Source organism: Macrotis lagotis, chromosome 1, assembly GCF_037893015.1.
Source record: "Macrotis lagotis isolate mMagLag1 chromosome 1, bilby.v1.9.chrom.fasta, whole genome shotgun sequence".
In the NCBI taxonomy this organism is placed as follows: domain Eukaryota; kingdom Metazoa; phylum Chordata; class Mammalia; order Peramelemorphia; family Peramelidae; genus Macrotis; species Macrotis lagotis.
The window spans coordinates 510,858,343-510,872,815 of NC_133658.1; the positions used below are offsets into that span (position 1 = coordinate 510,858,343).

Below are 14,473 nucleotides of genomic sequence, written 5' to 3' on the forward strand. Positions count from 1 at the left end.
AATGAACTAAACATGGAACTAAAAAAATTAGAGAAAGAACAAATCAAAAACCCCCAATCAAATACCAAACTAGAAATTTTAAAAATTAAAGGAGAAATTACTAAAATCGAAAGCAAAAAAACTATTGAATTAATAAATAAAACCAAAAGTTGGTATCATGAAAAAAACAATAAAATTGATAAACCTCTGGTCAATTTGATTAAAAAAAAAAAGAAAACCAAATAGCTAGTATCATAAATGAGAATGGTGAACTCACCACCAATGAGGAGGAAATTAAAGTAATAATTTGAAATTATTTTGCCCAACTGTATGCCAATAAATACGATAATCTAAGTGAATTGGATGAATATTTACAAAAATATAAGTTGCCCAGGTTAAATGAAGAAGAGATTAAATACCTAAACAACCCTATCTCAGAAAAAGAAATTCAACAAGCCATTACTGAACTCCCTAAAAAAAAAAAAATCTCCAGGGCCTGATGGATTCACAAGCGAATTCTACCAAACATTTAAGGAACAATTGGTTCCAATCCTATATAAACTCTGGAAAAATAGGGAAAGATGGAACTCTGCCTAACTCTTTCTATGAAACCAATACGTAAACCAGGAAGAGTTAAAACAGAGAAAGAAAATTATAGACCTATCTCCCTGATGAATATAGATGCAAAAATCCTAAATAAAATCTTAGCAAAATGATTACAAGTCATCACAAGGATAATACATTATGATCAAGTAGGATTTATTCCAGGAAGGCAGGATTGGTTCGATATTAGGAAAACTGTTAGTATACTTAATTATATCAACAAAGCTATCAGAAATCATATGATCATAGCAACAGATGCTGAAAAAGCTTTTTGACAAAATACAGCATCCATTCCTATTAAAAACACTAGAGAGTGTAGGGATAAATGGACTGTTCCTTAAAATAATTAGCAGTATCTATCTGAAACCATCAACAAGCATTATACTCAATGGGGAGAGGCTAAAGGCATTCCCAATAAGATCAGGGGTGAAACAAGGGTGCCCATTATCACCACTACTATTCAATATTGTATTAGAAATGTTCGCATCATCAATTAGAGAAGAAAAAGAAATTAAAGGAATTAGAATTGGGAAGGAAGAGACAAAACTCACACTCTTTGCATATGACATGATGCTCTACCTAGAAAATCCCAAGAAATCATCCAAAAGCTACTGGAAACAATTAGCAATTTTAGCAAAGTTGCAGGATATAAAATAAACACTCATAAATCCTCAACTTTTCTATATATGTCTAGCAAGAAACAGCAGGAAGAGCTAGAAAGACAAATCCCATTCAAAGTAACCTCAGACAATATAAAACATTTGGGAGTCTATTTGCCAAGACAGACTCAGAATCTTTTTGAAAACAATTATAAAACACTTCTCACACAAATTAAATTAGATTTAAATAACTGGGCAAATATCAACTGCTCATGGATAGGTAGAGGTAATATAATAAAAATGACAATTCTACCAAAACTAAACTATCTGTTTAGTGCCCTACCAATCAAAATTCCAAAACCTTACTTTAACAAATTAGAAAAAATTTTAAGTAAATTCATATGGAGAAATAAAAACTCAAGAACTGCCAGGAGCTTAATGAAAAACAGTGCAAAAGAAGGTGGCTTAGCCCTACCGGATGTAAAATTATATTATAAAGCATCAGTCATCAAAACTGTTTGGTATTGGCTAGGAAATAGAGTGGTGGACCAGTGGAATAGACTAGGTGTAAAAGCAGGAGATGATTATAGTAATCTGCTCTTTGATAAACCCAAAGAGTCTGGCCATTGGGATAAAAACTACCTCTTTGATAAAAATTGCTGGGAAAATGGGAAGTTAGTATGGAAGAAACTTAGATTAGACCAACACCTCACACCCTTTACCAAGATAAGATCCAAATGGTTATAGGACATAGACATAAAAAACAATACTATAAGCAAATTAGAAGATCAAGGACTAGTCTACCTGTCAGATCTATGGAAAGGGGAACAGTTTAGGACTAAGGAAGAGTTGGAGAATATCACCAAAAAACCATTAGATGATTTTGATTACATTAAATTAAAAAGCTTTTGCACAGATAAAACCAATGTAACCAAGATCAAAAGAAATGTAGTAAATTGGGAAAAATCTTTATAACTAATGATTCTGACAAAGGACTCATTTGTAAAATATACAGAGAACTGAGACATATTTTTAAAACAAAAAGCCATTCCCTAATTGACAAATAGTCAAAGGATATGCAAAGGCAATTTACAGATGAGGAGATCAAAGTAATCCATAGCCATATGAAAAAATGCTCTAAATCATTATTAGAGAAATGCAAATTAAAGCTTCTCTGAGGTACCACCTCACACCTCTCAGATTGGCCAGTATGACCAGGAAGGATAATGATCATTCTTGGAAGGGATGTGGGCAATCTGGGACACTATTACACTGTTGGTGGAGCTGTGAACTCATCCAACCTTTCTGGAGAGCTATTTGGAACTATGCCCAAAGGGCAACAAAAATGTGCATACCCTTTGACCCAGCAATACCACTACTGGGTCTATACCCTGAAAAGATGAGGAAAAAAGGGTAAAAACATTACTTGTACAAAAATATTTATGGCAGCCCTGTTTGTGGTGGCAAAGAATTGGAAATGCAGTAAATGTCCTTCAATTGGGGAATGGCTTAGCAAACTGTGGTATATGTATGTCATGGAACACTATTGTTCTATTAGAAACCAGGAGGGACGGGATTTCAGGGAAACCTGGAGGGATTTGCATGAACTGATGCTGAGATGAGCATAACCAGAAAAACACTGTACACCCTAAACGCAACATGGGAGTGCTGTTCAACCTTGAAGGACTTGCTCATTCCATCAGTGCAACAATCGGGAACAATTTTGGGCTGTCTGCGAAGGAGAGTACCATCTGTATCCAGATAAGGAGCTGTGGAGTTTGAACAAAGTGCAAGGACTATTCCCTTTAATTTAGAAAAAACCCCAAAAAAAACAGATAGCTTATTGTCTAATCTTGTTACCTCTTAAACCTCTCTTCTCTTTAAGGATATGATTTCTCTCTCATCACACCCAATTTGGAACAAGGTACAACATGGAAAAAAAGTAAAGACTGACAGAGTGCTTTCTGGGGGGGGGGGGGGGGGGGGGGAGCAAGACTGGGGGGAAAATGTAAAACTCAAATAATATCTTTAATAAAAATAAATTAAAAAAAAAATAACCTTTATTTGAATAACTATATACAGTCTTCCCTAATGGAATTTAAGCTCTTTGAGGGCAGGGAATATATTTTTCCATCCCATTATGGTTGGCAATTAATAAGCACAAAGTAAACAGGTTTACATATTTATAGGATCTAAAGATCATATTTTCAGAGGTCTTCAGAAGGTCATATAGTCTAATCATCTTATTTTAGAGATAAAGAAACTGAAGCCATGGGAAGTTAAATGACTTGTCAAGGTCATAAAGGAAGTATTATTAGAGACAGGATATGAATTGAGATGCTTTAAATTAAAAGCTAGAAATTAAATCACATGCAACTATAATCAGGAAAATAAAAACTAATGTGTCACATTTTGAGATACATAAAAGATGGCCAGATATAAACAAACTCACCATCATGAAAAAACAAAACAAGATTTAAGGAAATTGGATTGGAAACCAAGAGACTAATCAAAGAACTAGAAATCTTTGAATGGAGTAATATACTTACAATACAGAAAATTATTCTACTTAAAATTTATACAGAATAGTTATAATATGTTCTTATTTGAAATAAGTAGAAATACTTAATTCTTCCTATATATAACATTAAAAGTTAAGAAAAATGTCATCAAATGTGCCAAAATTTGAATCAATGTACATTTACTAAGTGTTTACTCTGTGCCAGACACCTGTGGCCAAGCTTTAAGGCAGGGGCCCATAAAAATCATTTTGTCTAGTGCTGCCAAGGCAAAAGTTAGGACTCAAAAAATAAATCTAGTAGCTTTTAAGGAGTAAATTATTTATATATTTGACCAAATTTAGCTCTCAAATGATGTTATAAATATCCAAATGACCCTTGGCAGGAAAAAGGTTCTCCACCCCGATCTAAGTATTAAAGAAGCAAGACACTCCTTGACCTTAAGGAATTTACAATCTGAGTAAGAAAATACATAAATAAAGCAAGCTATATACCAGATATATAGGAAATAATTAAAAGACAGAAAATACTGGAACAAAGAATGGTTGGGAAAGGCTTCCTGGATGAGGTTGGATTTTTTTTGGAAACCAAGTTAAGTTTTAATAGCAATGAGAATGTTCCAGGAATGGAGCAATGAGCCAAGAAATGGACTGTCTTCTTTACAAATGAACCAAGAGGCCAGTGTCTAGATCAGAGTATGAAATGGGAAATAAACTCATTGGAAAGAGTAGACTGGCTCAGTGATGAAGGTCCAAATAGAGTATTCTGTATTTGATCCTAGAGGCCACAAGGAATCATTGAAGCTTACTAAATAACCTGTACTTTTAGGATAATCACTTGAGGTGAATGAAGAATAGATTGGAGAAAAAGAGATTTGGTGTAGGCAGGCCCCACCAAAAGGTTGGAAGGATGTTATTTTACTCTACCCCAATAGGGAAGGTAGGGGTGGGAATGGGGAAGTAGAGTTGGGGGAAAGACAATGAATTTTGTAGCACATTCAATATGGTGAAGACAGCAAGCCAGTCAAATTCCCCTCCAAACAACCTTAAAATTACACATCAAATCAAATTAAGAAATGTCAAGGCCAAGAAATGTTTGGGGTTGAGTTACTTTCCCAGCCCAAGACAACTTAGGAGGTGAGAAGGAGAAGTCTATGATAATGAGGCATCAGACCACAACACCAGAGAGGGGGTTCTGGGGGTAACTGAGAGGAACAACTCTCGACTCAGACAAGGTCCAGGGCAAAGAGGAGAACTAGTGCTTTACAGATGCAGGGAAATAAGACATTTAGCTATAGTTTGGGCTCAAGAGGAGAACTAGTCTAGGGAGATTGATGCCCAAGAAAGCATATGTACTGGATTTGAGTGAGGGGGAACTGTGCAAAGTCACCAGTCTCACTTTCTCTCCAGAATCATCTGGGTCCAGATATGAATCAGGATGACTAGAGATAGTCCTGGATGCGAGGCAATCAGAATGAAGTGACTAGCCCAAGGTCACACAGCTAGTAAGTGTCAAGTATCTGAGGTCAAATTTGAATTCAGGTCCTTATGACTCAAGGGTCAGTGCTCTAACCAACTATGTCTGCCCTTAACTAGAATTAGCCCTAGAGATTACAAGGGAACAAAGCAACTTCCTGAATAAAAAGCCATCACTCCTAATCCTAATCACACTACCTTTGAAGAACCAAAAACTTAGCAGAACTAGCTGTAGAAACAGTAGAGTTAAAAAGTTGAAGCTTGGGACAGTTCCCTCACCATACTCAGGAAAGTGGAGCTAAACTTCAAGCTCAAAGTCTGAAAAATGAGCAAACAACAAAGAATTGGACTATAAAAAAGCAACTATGGTGACAGGGAAGGGTAAGATACAAACTCAGAAGACAATTACATGAATAGTTATAAAGCCTCAAAGAAAAGTACAAATTGCACACAAGTCCAACAAGAATTCCTAGGAAAAAATTTAAGAGAAGAGTGTATGCTAACAACTCTATGAGTCTTCAAGAAACAACATTACACAATTTAAAAAATGGAAAGAGAGACTAGACATATTTCTAGAAATTATAAAGGAAAAAAGTGAACAGAAATTTAGAGTTCACTGATCACCTCCTGAAAGAGAGCCCAATACCAAAACTCCCCAAAATATTAGTCAAATTGCAGAACTCCTTGAAAAGCAGTCAGAAAGAATTCTAATCACAGCCAGGATCATACAAGATTTGGAAACTGTATTATTAAAGCAGTGTGGAAGGCTTGAAAATCATTAGAATATATATAATCTGAAAGTTATGGGAGGTGATAAAATTCACCAAGGGAAGATGTAGAACAGTACAGATACAGATGTAGAAAAGAACAAAGGAAGATGAAGAATTCAACAGAACCTATGGCAAATGAGGGTGTGACCTGAAGGAAACTGCAGTAAAGGAGAAAGAGGGAGAGAAACAGAAGAGAATGATGTCCCAAAACCTATAAGGGAAAAAGAGTATGAAGAAGGGCTCAAGGAGAGTGAAGATTGAGAAATGTCCATTGGATTTGGCAACTAGGAGATTATTAATAACTTTGGACAGAACAGATTGAGGGAACTGCAAAGTCAGAAGCCAAATTGTAGGCACTTAAGAGAAAAGAAAGTGGAGGTCCCTATTGTATAGTCTTTTTGAAAAGTTTATAACAACAAGGGGTGAACACAAGAGATAGATGATCCATAGCAGGAAAAAGGATAAAGTGAGGGTTTTTTTTCAGGATAGGAGAAAGATTAGCTTTGTTAAGAAATATAGCCATCAGTGAACTCTTTCCCCCTGTCATTTTTTATTTCAGGTTGACTCCTACCACTTTCTCCTCTTTCACACTTCTCTGAGTGGTCTCAAATTTTTTCCACAAAAAAAAAAGCAAGATTCTCAGTTCAGAGTGGGGTGGGGGACAGGAGGGAAATGGGGAGATATGGGAAGAGGGAGCTGTGGTTGACTTAAAAGAAATTTTTAGGAGCTCTAGTAGAACAATAGTGAATTTCCTCTACCTTCATTCAGAACTATGTATGTAAGAGCAAAGATGATAAATGGTGGGAATAAGTCACAATAAAAAGCTGGGCATTCAAGAGGAGATAAACTTGAGGTAAAAAAGGTGAGGAGGAGACAAGGTTAAGAGGACCACTCTGAGCCCAAGCAAAATCCACTAAACTTTTGCAATATGGATACATAGTCTCAAAAATGTCTCTAACTGGTGCAGCTAGGTGGATAAAGCACCAGCCCTGGAGTCAGGAGTACCTGGGTTCAAATCCGGTCTCAGACACTTAATAATTACCTAGCTGTGTGGCCTTGGGGCAAGCCCCTTAACCCCATCTGCCTTGCAAAAACCTAAAAAAAGAAAATAAAAATAAAAAAAAGTCTCTAAGTGCATAAATGAAATATAGTATTGAAAAAAGAAATATTGAAATTATTATGACAAAATAATAAAATTTCAAATTAACGGACCCAGGTTAAGAATCTCTCCTCTTAAAAAAAACTCTTGGTTCTATGGAGGCAAGAGATATTTGCTTATGTGCGTGTATATTTTAAAGCTTAGAAATTTATGTTTTTTCTTTTAAGGAATAGCAAAAGCTCCTACAAATATGTATCTGATTTGATTAATAAAAATAATTGATGATCTCATTCTCTAATTTGATAAAAAAAAAAATAAGCTAAACTTAAGCTATACCAGGACATTGATTTTGAATGCCAGGAGAAAAATATTGGGTTTTTTTGTTTTGGGTTTTTTTTTTTTTAGGTTTTTGCAAGGCAAACGGGGTTAAGTGGCTTGCCCAAGGCCACACAGCTAGGTAATTATTAAGTATCTGGGACCGGATTTGAACCCAGGTACTCCTGACTCCAAGGCCAGTGCTTTATCCACTACACCACCTAGCCACCCCAAAAAATATTGTTAAACCTACTTGAACCTCAGTAAAATGGAATGTTCAGTCTAGAACACTGTCAAACTAGATGAAACTTGTACAACATTCCTTCTTCATATAACTAAGTTTTTTTGTTATACCTCTCCCTTTAAACTTTCAGAATACTTGCTAATCATGGAATCACTGTACTGAGAACTTAATTCTTGCCATAAAATTTTTACCACTTCCAGAGTCATATACTCTTCCTTATACTTTCATGCCTTCTCTAAGAAAACATCAATAGCTGTTCTATAATTCTTCATCATATTGGCATCAATGTGAGTTGGGGGTGGGGTGGGGTGGGTTAGGGGGAGGGAGAGAAGGGAGAAGTTTATTTGTAAAGCTGAAGTTTAAAGGAAAGTTACCACCAGGAATGGAGTCTGCAGCTTAATTTCACAGAAGATAGGAAACTTCACTTGGCCAGGACACAGGTTGTGATCACAGCATAGTCATCATTAGTTGCTGGACTAACTTTTCTGGTTAATTCTGATATTGCCATCAACTTTTCTAGGACAGATTTTTTTGGTGGTGTTGTAATAATAGAGCCCAACATTTTCACTACTGAATATTTTCATTCTTAGCTAATATATAAATAGATAAATTGCCTAAATTTCTGAAACAGTTTCTGAGTTGCTAAATACAATGTCCAACATTAAGCACATTTTAAAAATTGTACAAAAATAACAATTTTATCTGGAGGCAGGGAAATAGAATCCAAGAACCTACCTTTAAACTAGACTCATAGTCTGTATTCACTTTGAACATAAGCCCAAGTCGTAAATGAATTTCCTTGGCTCGACAAAAGCTGGGATCAACATAAAGCACCTCCTGAAATGCTTTAATTGCCCTGAAACAAATAGACATAAAAGAAATCACTTTTTTTCAATTTACTTGCATATAATGCTAAGGAGTACAATCATATTTAAACTCAATTACCATTTTCAATTCAATAAATATTTGTAGAACACCTACCACATGGCAAAGCACTGCTTTGGTCACTGAAGAATTATTGACAAATTCGAAATTAGTTCCCCTGTTCCAAAGCTAGCTCTTTGTATTGGGCCAACTGATTTCTCGTTAGTTGGAAACTATGGAGTTTACAAAACAGTACCCATCTCTTCTCCTCACCCCTTCCTACAATAACCTGAGGGAAATAATAATAGCTCTTCTTTCAATATAAAGTGGTGATAGAAGTATATTGGCAAAAGATTATTAAGAAAAAGGAAATGAAGAGACTACATACATAGGTAACAGAAATGGTAGCAAATTTGAAGATAGGAAAAAATGAAGATACTCATTACCACTTTCAGCAAGGGTATCATTCTCCAATTATTGGATTACATTTTCATCCAATTTCTAGAGAAAATAATTTAGGGACTTAATAAATTTATTGAACCAAATGTTTTCTCAAATTTTTTTTAGCATTATCCACTGTCCTCTCTCTAATATGCTCTGAAAAAAGAGAAACTAGAATTCAGCTTATGGTTACTGAAAGCTCCTCTTGCTGCCACTTTTTTTTACTATACACCATGAAGGAGAAGAAATACCATGCAGGAAGACTTATGCAAGTTCACCATTACTCATAGGATCCTAGGTGAGTCACTGAAGGTCTGAAGAACATAAGCTTTCCCATTTCTACAATGAAGTCAACAACAAAACCAGTTCAAATAGGAAAATGAATAGAAAGTATTTGGCAAAATTTAAGTATTTTATAAAAATGTGTTCTTAAACCCATTTGAACATTAAGAGGGATATACTATGCCTTCATTTTTGTTTCTCCTTTCCTTTTTAATGGTCTAGATAATAATCTCTGTGAATTCAAATTAATTTGCCCTAAAGACAGTATATGAGTCAATAGTCTTAAGTAGTAAAATTACCACCAAAAACCTTCATAGATCTAGTTAAACATCATAGAGATCACTGAATTTTCCTGGAAAATTCCAGGAAACCCCAACAAATAGGGGCAAAAGGTTAAAAAACATTGGAAAGAATAGTAGAGAATAGAGGAAGAGGAGATCAACAGGGAAGAGAGAAAACAAAAATCTGACCCAGTTTGAAGAGGTCAGAAAGAACCTCAATCTACATCTAGTCTCTAGTCCATACAATGAATTTGATTTTCTTTCTTAAAATATAACAACCAAGTTACAAAACAGTCAACAACAGAACTTTGCCTAAGCATCTAATCATCTGGCCAAGTAGCCAATTCCGCTTTTTCTAGGTCTAATTTTTTAGGATGTTTTCCTTATATTTGGTCCTGACTTTCCTCTTTCACTTCTCTTCCCCCCCCCCTTTTATTTCTCATACCATAATCAACAAAAGGAAATGAAATCTTTTTTCACACAACATTCAAATAAGTAAATTGTTATCCTATCTCTTCTAAGTCTTTGGTCCTCCTGATTCTTTCAACTATCATTCTCTAGTCCTGCAGTATCTCTTAATGTTAATGATCACTTTCCGCCACTTCAGGAGATGGAATTAATCTGAGCCATATGATATAAATATGTTCTATTAATCAAGTTACTTTGTGGTCCAAAGACCATTCACTTTTTTTAAGGTTTTTGAAAGGCAAATGGAGTTAAGTGGCTTGCCCAAGGCCACACAGCTAGGTAATGTCTGAGGTCAAATTTGAACGCAGGTACTCCTGACTCCAGGGCCAGTGCTTTATCCACTGCGCCACCTAGCCGCCCCTCGACCATTCACTTTTGACAAAGAAAAAAGAAGCAAAATAACTGTTCATCATATCTGTTTATTCTAATGTTATCATTAACCATCACACCTATTCCAGGAAGAAATAGTCCTTTGTTAAAATATATTTTTGCTTAAATCCATTTTTGTACATAGCTCTACTGGAAAGAATAAAGTCAGTTTGAGTTTTGGTATTTCACCTGTTAATTATTAAAAGACTGAACCAAGGTTATTGATTCATACTCTTTTACGGACCCATGTTTCAGTTTTCTGTACATCACCTAAAAATCTCAGTTGATGAGATCCCTATGTATCCACCTCTATCTCCTTTAGATAGTGCTCCTTTTCATCTCATTGAAATTGATTCTTCAAAATTCAGTTCTAAAAAGATTTCCAACCCTCTTGGGCTTACTCGAAGAGGTTATTTTTCTTTTGAACCATGTGAAATTTGGTCTTCCACACAGATCAGTTTATTCTAAATATCTTTTGCCTATTCTTATGGGTAAGAATTAAGTATTTTTTGTTTTTGTATATATCTCACAGCATCTTGTTACTGATAAATGTTTGTTGAATTGAAAAAGAATTAGGTTTTCCATCATTTTTCCATCCTCAAGCAAACTCATTATAGACAAAAATTTCCCTATTGACAAAAATCAGATATGAATATAATTTTCTATTCTTTCCTTCATTTTAAAAATTGTATCTATTTTGACAACCTTTGTTTTTCTGACATCTATGTATGGTCCATATTTATAGTTGAGGAAATTATTAGCTGCAACTATGTAGACAGAGTGCTAGGTGACGTCAGAACCACAGACCTTTACAAGCTGTGTGATCCTAAGCAAGTCACCTAATCCCATTTGCCTAAGGTTTCTCATCTGTAAAAAGCCCTACAGGATCTTAAAACTGTAAATGAAATCATGAAAAAAATCAGAAAAAAAGTACTGAACAATGAAGAAAAACTCTATGGAACAGCAGATACTCTATTGAGATGTTCTACTATATCATGACTGCATCAAACTTAACTATTTTTTTCTTTTGTATTCAGATGATCTATACTACTTTCTAATTACAAAACCTTTATATAATGTTTCCCCTTCTGGTTTCTGAATTTCATTAAGATCAAACTTCTAAGGGTCTGTGTTCCCCTACCCCAAAGCTGCATGATGTTTATCTCATTTCTCTTGAATAAAGCACAACCTTCCTTACTCCACATTAGTGTTCCTTGCTGCAACAAGGAGACTGACTAGTCCACTGCTCCTTGCTTGTCATTGTAGTTGCACAAGGCAGACAAACTAGCCTAGTTGATGGTCTGTAAAGTATTAGTGGATGTTAGAGAAGATGGGCCCCATCTCTGGCTACAAGAGGGTGGGCAGTGAGGCAGGTGTCTAAAGCATATCCTGCCAAACATATGGGCACTGCTGTTGGTGCTTGGGAGTAGGACATTAAGATTGTTTACTTGCTATTCCCTGAAAATGATTATTTCTTATTTCTGTGTCTTTGCACTGGCTGCCTATCCTCTTGCACAGGTTTGGAAAACAGTCCCTCCACACTTCTACTTATTATTATTCACAGACAAATAAAAAGACATTAATGTGGAGATAGAGAAAGCACTAATGTGGTGGTGGTGGTGATGGTAGATGAGTGAACAACTGAGTTCACTAAGTGATAACATTAAAGAATACTAAAGTAGTCCCATTTGCATTTTTGTAAAGGGTGTTTAAATTCCAAATTTTTAATACATCATTTTTTAATCTTCTAAAGGATGCAAGACCTTGAGGGGGCTTACTATAACCTACTATGTGTCAAGTATTTTGCTATGTGCTTAAATATTCTCTCTCTCTCTCTCTTCCACCACCTAATGAAGAGTGAGTTCATATCACTCATTCATTTGGAATATCTTAAGTATTATAGGAATTCATTAGTACGGATTCACAGATGTCCTGTGTTTCAGACTTGAACTGCCTCAAGATTACTGTCAAAAGGAAGAAAAAGTCACCTGAGACATATATGACTCACCAAAATAGGTATATCTGTTCTGAAGAGGAAAGAAAAATGACTTGATACACACATAACTAAAAAGAACAATTTTGGCTTTCAAGGGAGTTAAAAACTATAATAAACTTAAGGTTCTTTTTGCAGAAAGATATTTCTCAAGTGACAATATCACAGAATTCAGTGTTTCCAACACTGAGGATATGGAAAAAAAAAGTTTAATAAATGTCTGCTGAACAAATGGAGATAATGCTACCCACTACTTTTATTTATTTTTAGTTTTTACTTTTTGCAAGGCAATGGGGTTAAGTGGCTTGCCCAAGGTCACAAAGCTAGGAAATTATCAAGTGTCTGAGGCCGAATTTGAACTCAGGTACTTCTGAGTCCAGGGCCGGTGCTCTATCCACTGTGTCACCTAGCCACCCCTACCCACTACTTTCAAGATCTTCATTACTAAGCTTTCATAAGTAAAGCAAAATATACCAAATAATGGAATTTTACTGTAAATCTACCTTTAGATTCACCATGGACTAAGAGACAGACATTTCCAGACATATACAACTTTATCTACTCTACTTTCTAACAGTTATCTATTCTCAGTAGGCTTAAACTTCCTGAATAAGTCTTGCAGCTCATTACTCCTTGCTTGTTTTCCTTTTCTTCCAAATTTTCAGGGCAATTATCCTTCAAATAACATCTGAATCACTATCAGTTCATTTCACAGTTCACTGAAAGGGACCATAGCAGAAACGGAGGAGCAGGAATGGAGAGAGATGGGACCAAGCATATTTCAGTGCCTATACCATGTGCCAAACACAGTGCTAAATGAGCTCTACAAATATTTCATTTAATCTTCAAAACAACTCTGCAAGGCAAGTGCTATTATTATCTCTATTTTAGAATTGAGGAAACTGAAGGAAACAGAGGTTAAGTCACTCGCCCAGAATAATGCAGGGAATGTCTGAGGCAAAATGTGAACTTCCAGGTCCAGTACTCTTAATGCATTGTGATACCAACATTCTGCCAAAAAAAAAACCCTCTCACAAAGATTAACAGTTAAAAAATGCATATAATTGTCTACCTTTAGAACAAAATTCTATATTTTGACACTACCAATCAAAATACAAGAAAAACTAGCTTTGCTTTTGTAGAACTTTCTCACCTTTACAGAGTTCTAGTACCCAGGATTTCTGATCTTTCATCATTCCATAAACTCAAATATATATTATTTAGCTAATAAAGCAGACTACAGAAGTTAACAAATTTTGAAAATTGACCCATACACTTCAGTTAAGTAGAATACAGTAGAAAAATAAATCTTTCTATTAACCTTCCTAAATCTACTCTCCAATTTTTATTTGCTACAGACAATATGAAATTGACTATAGGAAGAACACTAGACTTAGGTTCAAATTTATTACTGCTATCATGTCCAAAGTCCAAATGTTAATCCCATAATATTCATTCGATAAAATGCCTACACTACTGTAAGAATATTCAAACTTTATGTTTTAAGGGCTAATTCAATCAACCTATTCATATTAATAGAATACTGAAGGTTTAAAAATAAAAGAGGCTTATATTCATTTTGTGGAATATTACATCAAATAGAGATGGCCAAGTTAAGAATTCAGACACACTGGCAGCTTAAAATGACTAATCAAATTTAAAGAGACAGATTTAGAAACTGAATCTGTCACTTATCAATGGTATCCTGAAAAATAACCTCAACTGATGGCAGCTTTCAATTGTTATAGACCTCAGTCTTAAGTGAGTTACCTATACAGATATGTCCAAGTTCACATAGGCAATACAAGTTCAAAGTGGGACTTGTAGTCATTAGTTTAAATGTTAGTTTTCTATTAACTGAAACAGGCTACCAACAATTAAGTAATATTAAATCTAAATAATAATAAACCTAATAAGGAAAGAAAAAACCATATGTTTTTGCCTTTTTTTAAATTAAAGATTGATCTAAAGAGTTTACAAGAAAAAAAAATTTGAGGGTATATATGGACTGAGTCAGTCTAAGTTAGCTTTTGCTCATGTCTTTTTTATCTTCTAATCACCAGTGGCTGATACATATTATAGAAATTTAATAAATGAATTAACTGAATAAACAGCTAATGTTAGCTACAGTCTGCTCTAAAATATTGAGAGAAGCTATCAGAAGTATAAAAT

At 34.9% G+C, this 14,473-nt stretch overlaps 1 protein-coding gene across 9 annotated transcripts in view; it reads right to left on the reverse strand.

Moving 5' to 3' along the window:
* KDM6A (lysine demethylase 6A) overlaps nt 1-14,473 on the reverse strand; it is a 270,454-nt gene that overhangs the window by 145,505 nt on the left and 110,476 nt on the right. For all 9 annotated transcript variants that reach the window (XR_012474018.1, XM_074214140.1, XM_074214139.1 and 6 more), the window contains one exon: nt 8,339-8,459. Coding sequence is in view for 8 of the 9 variants with exons in the window: in XM_074214139.1 (XP_074070240.1) it covers nt 8,339-8,459 (121 nt within the window). In the remaining variant the exon portion in view is untranslated. The remainder of the gene's footprint in view (nt 1-8,338; nt 8,460-14,473) is intronic.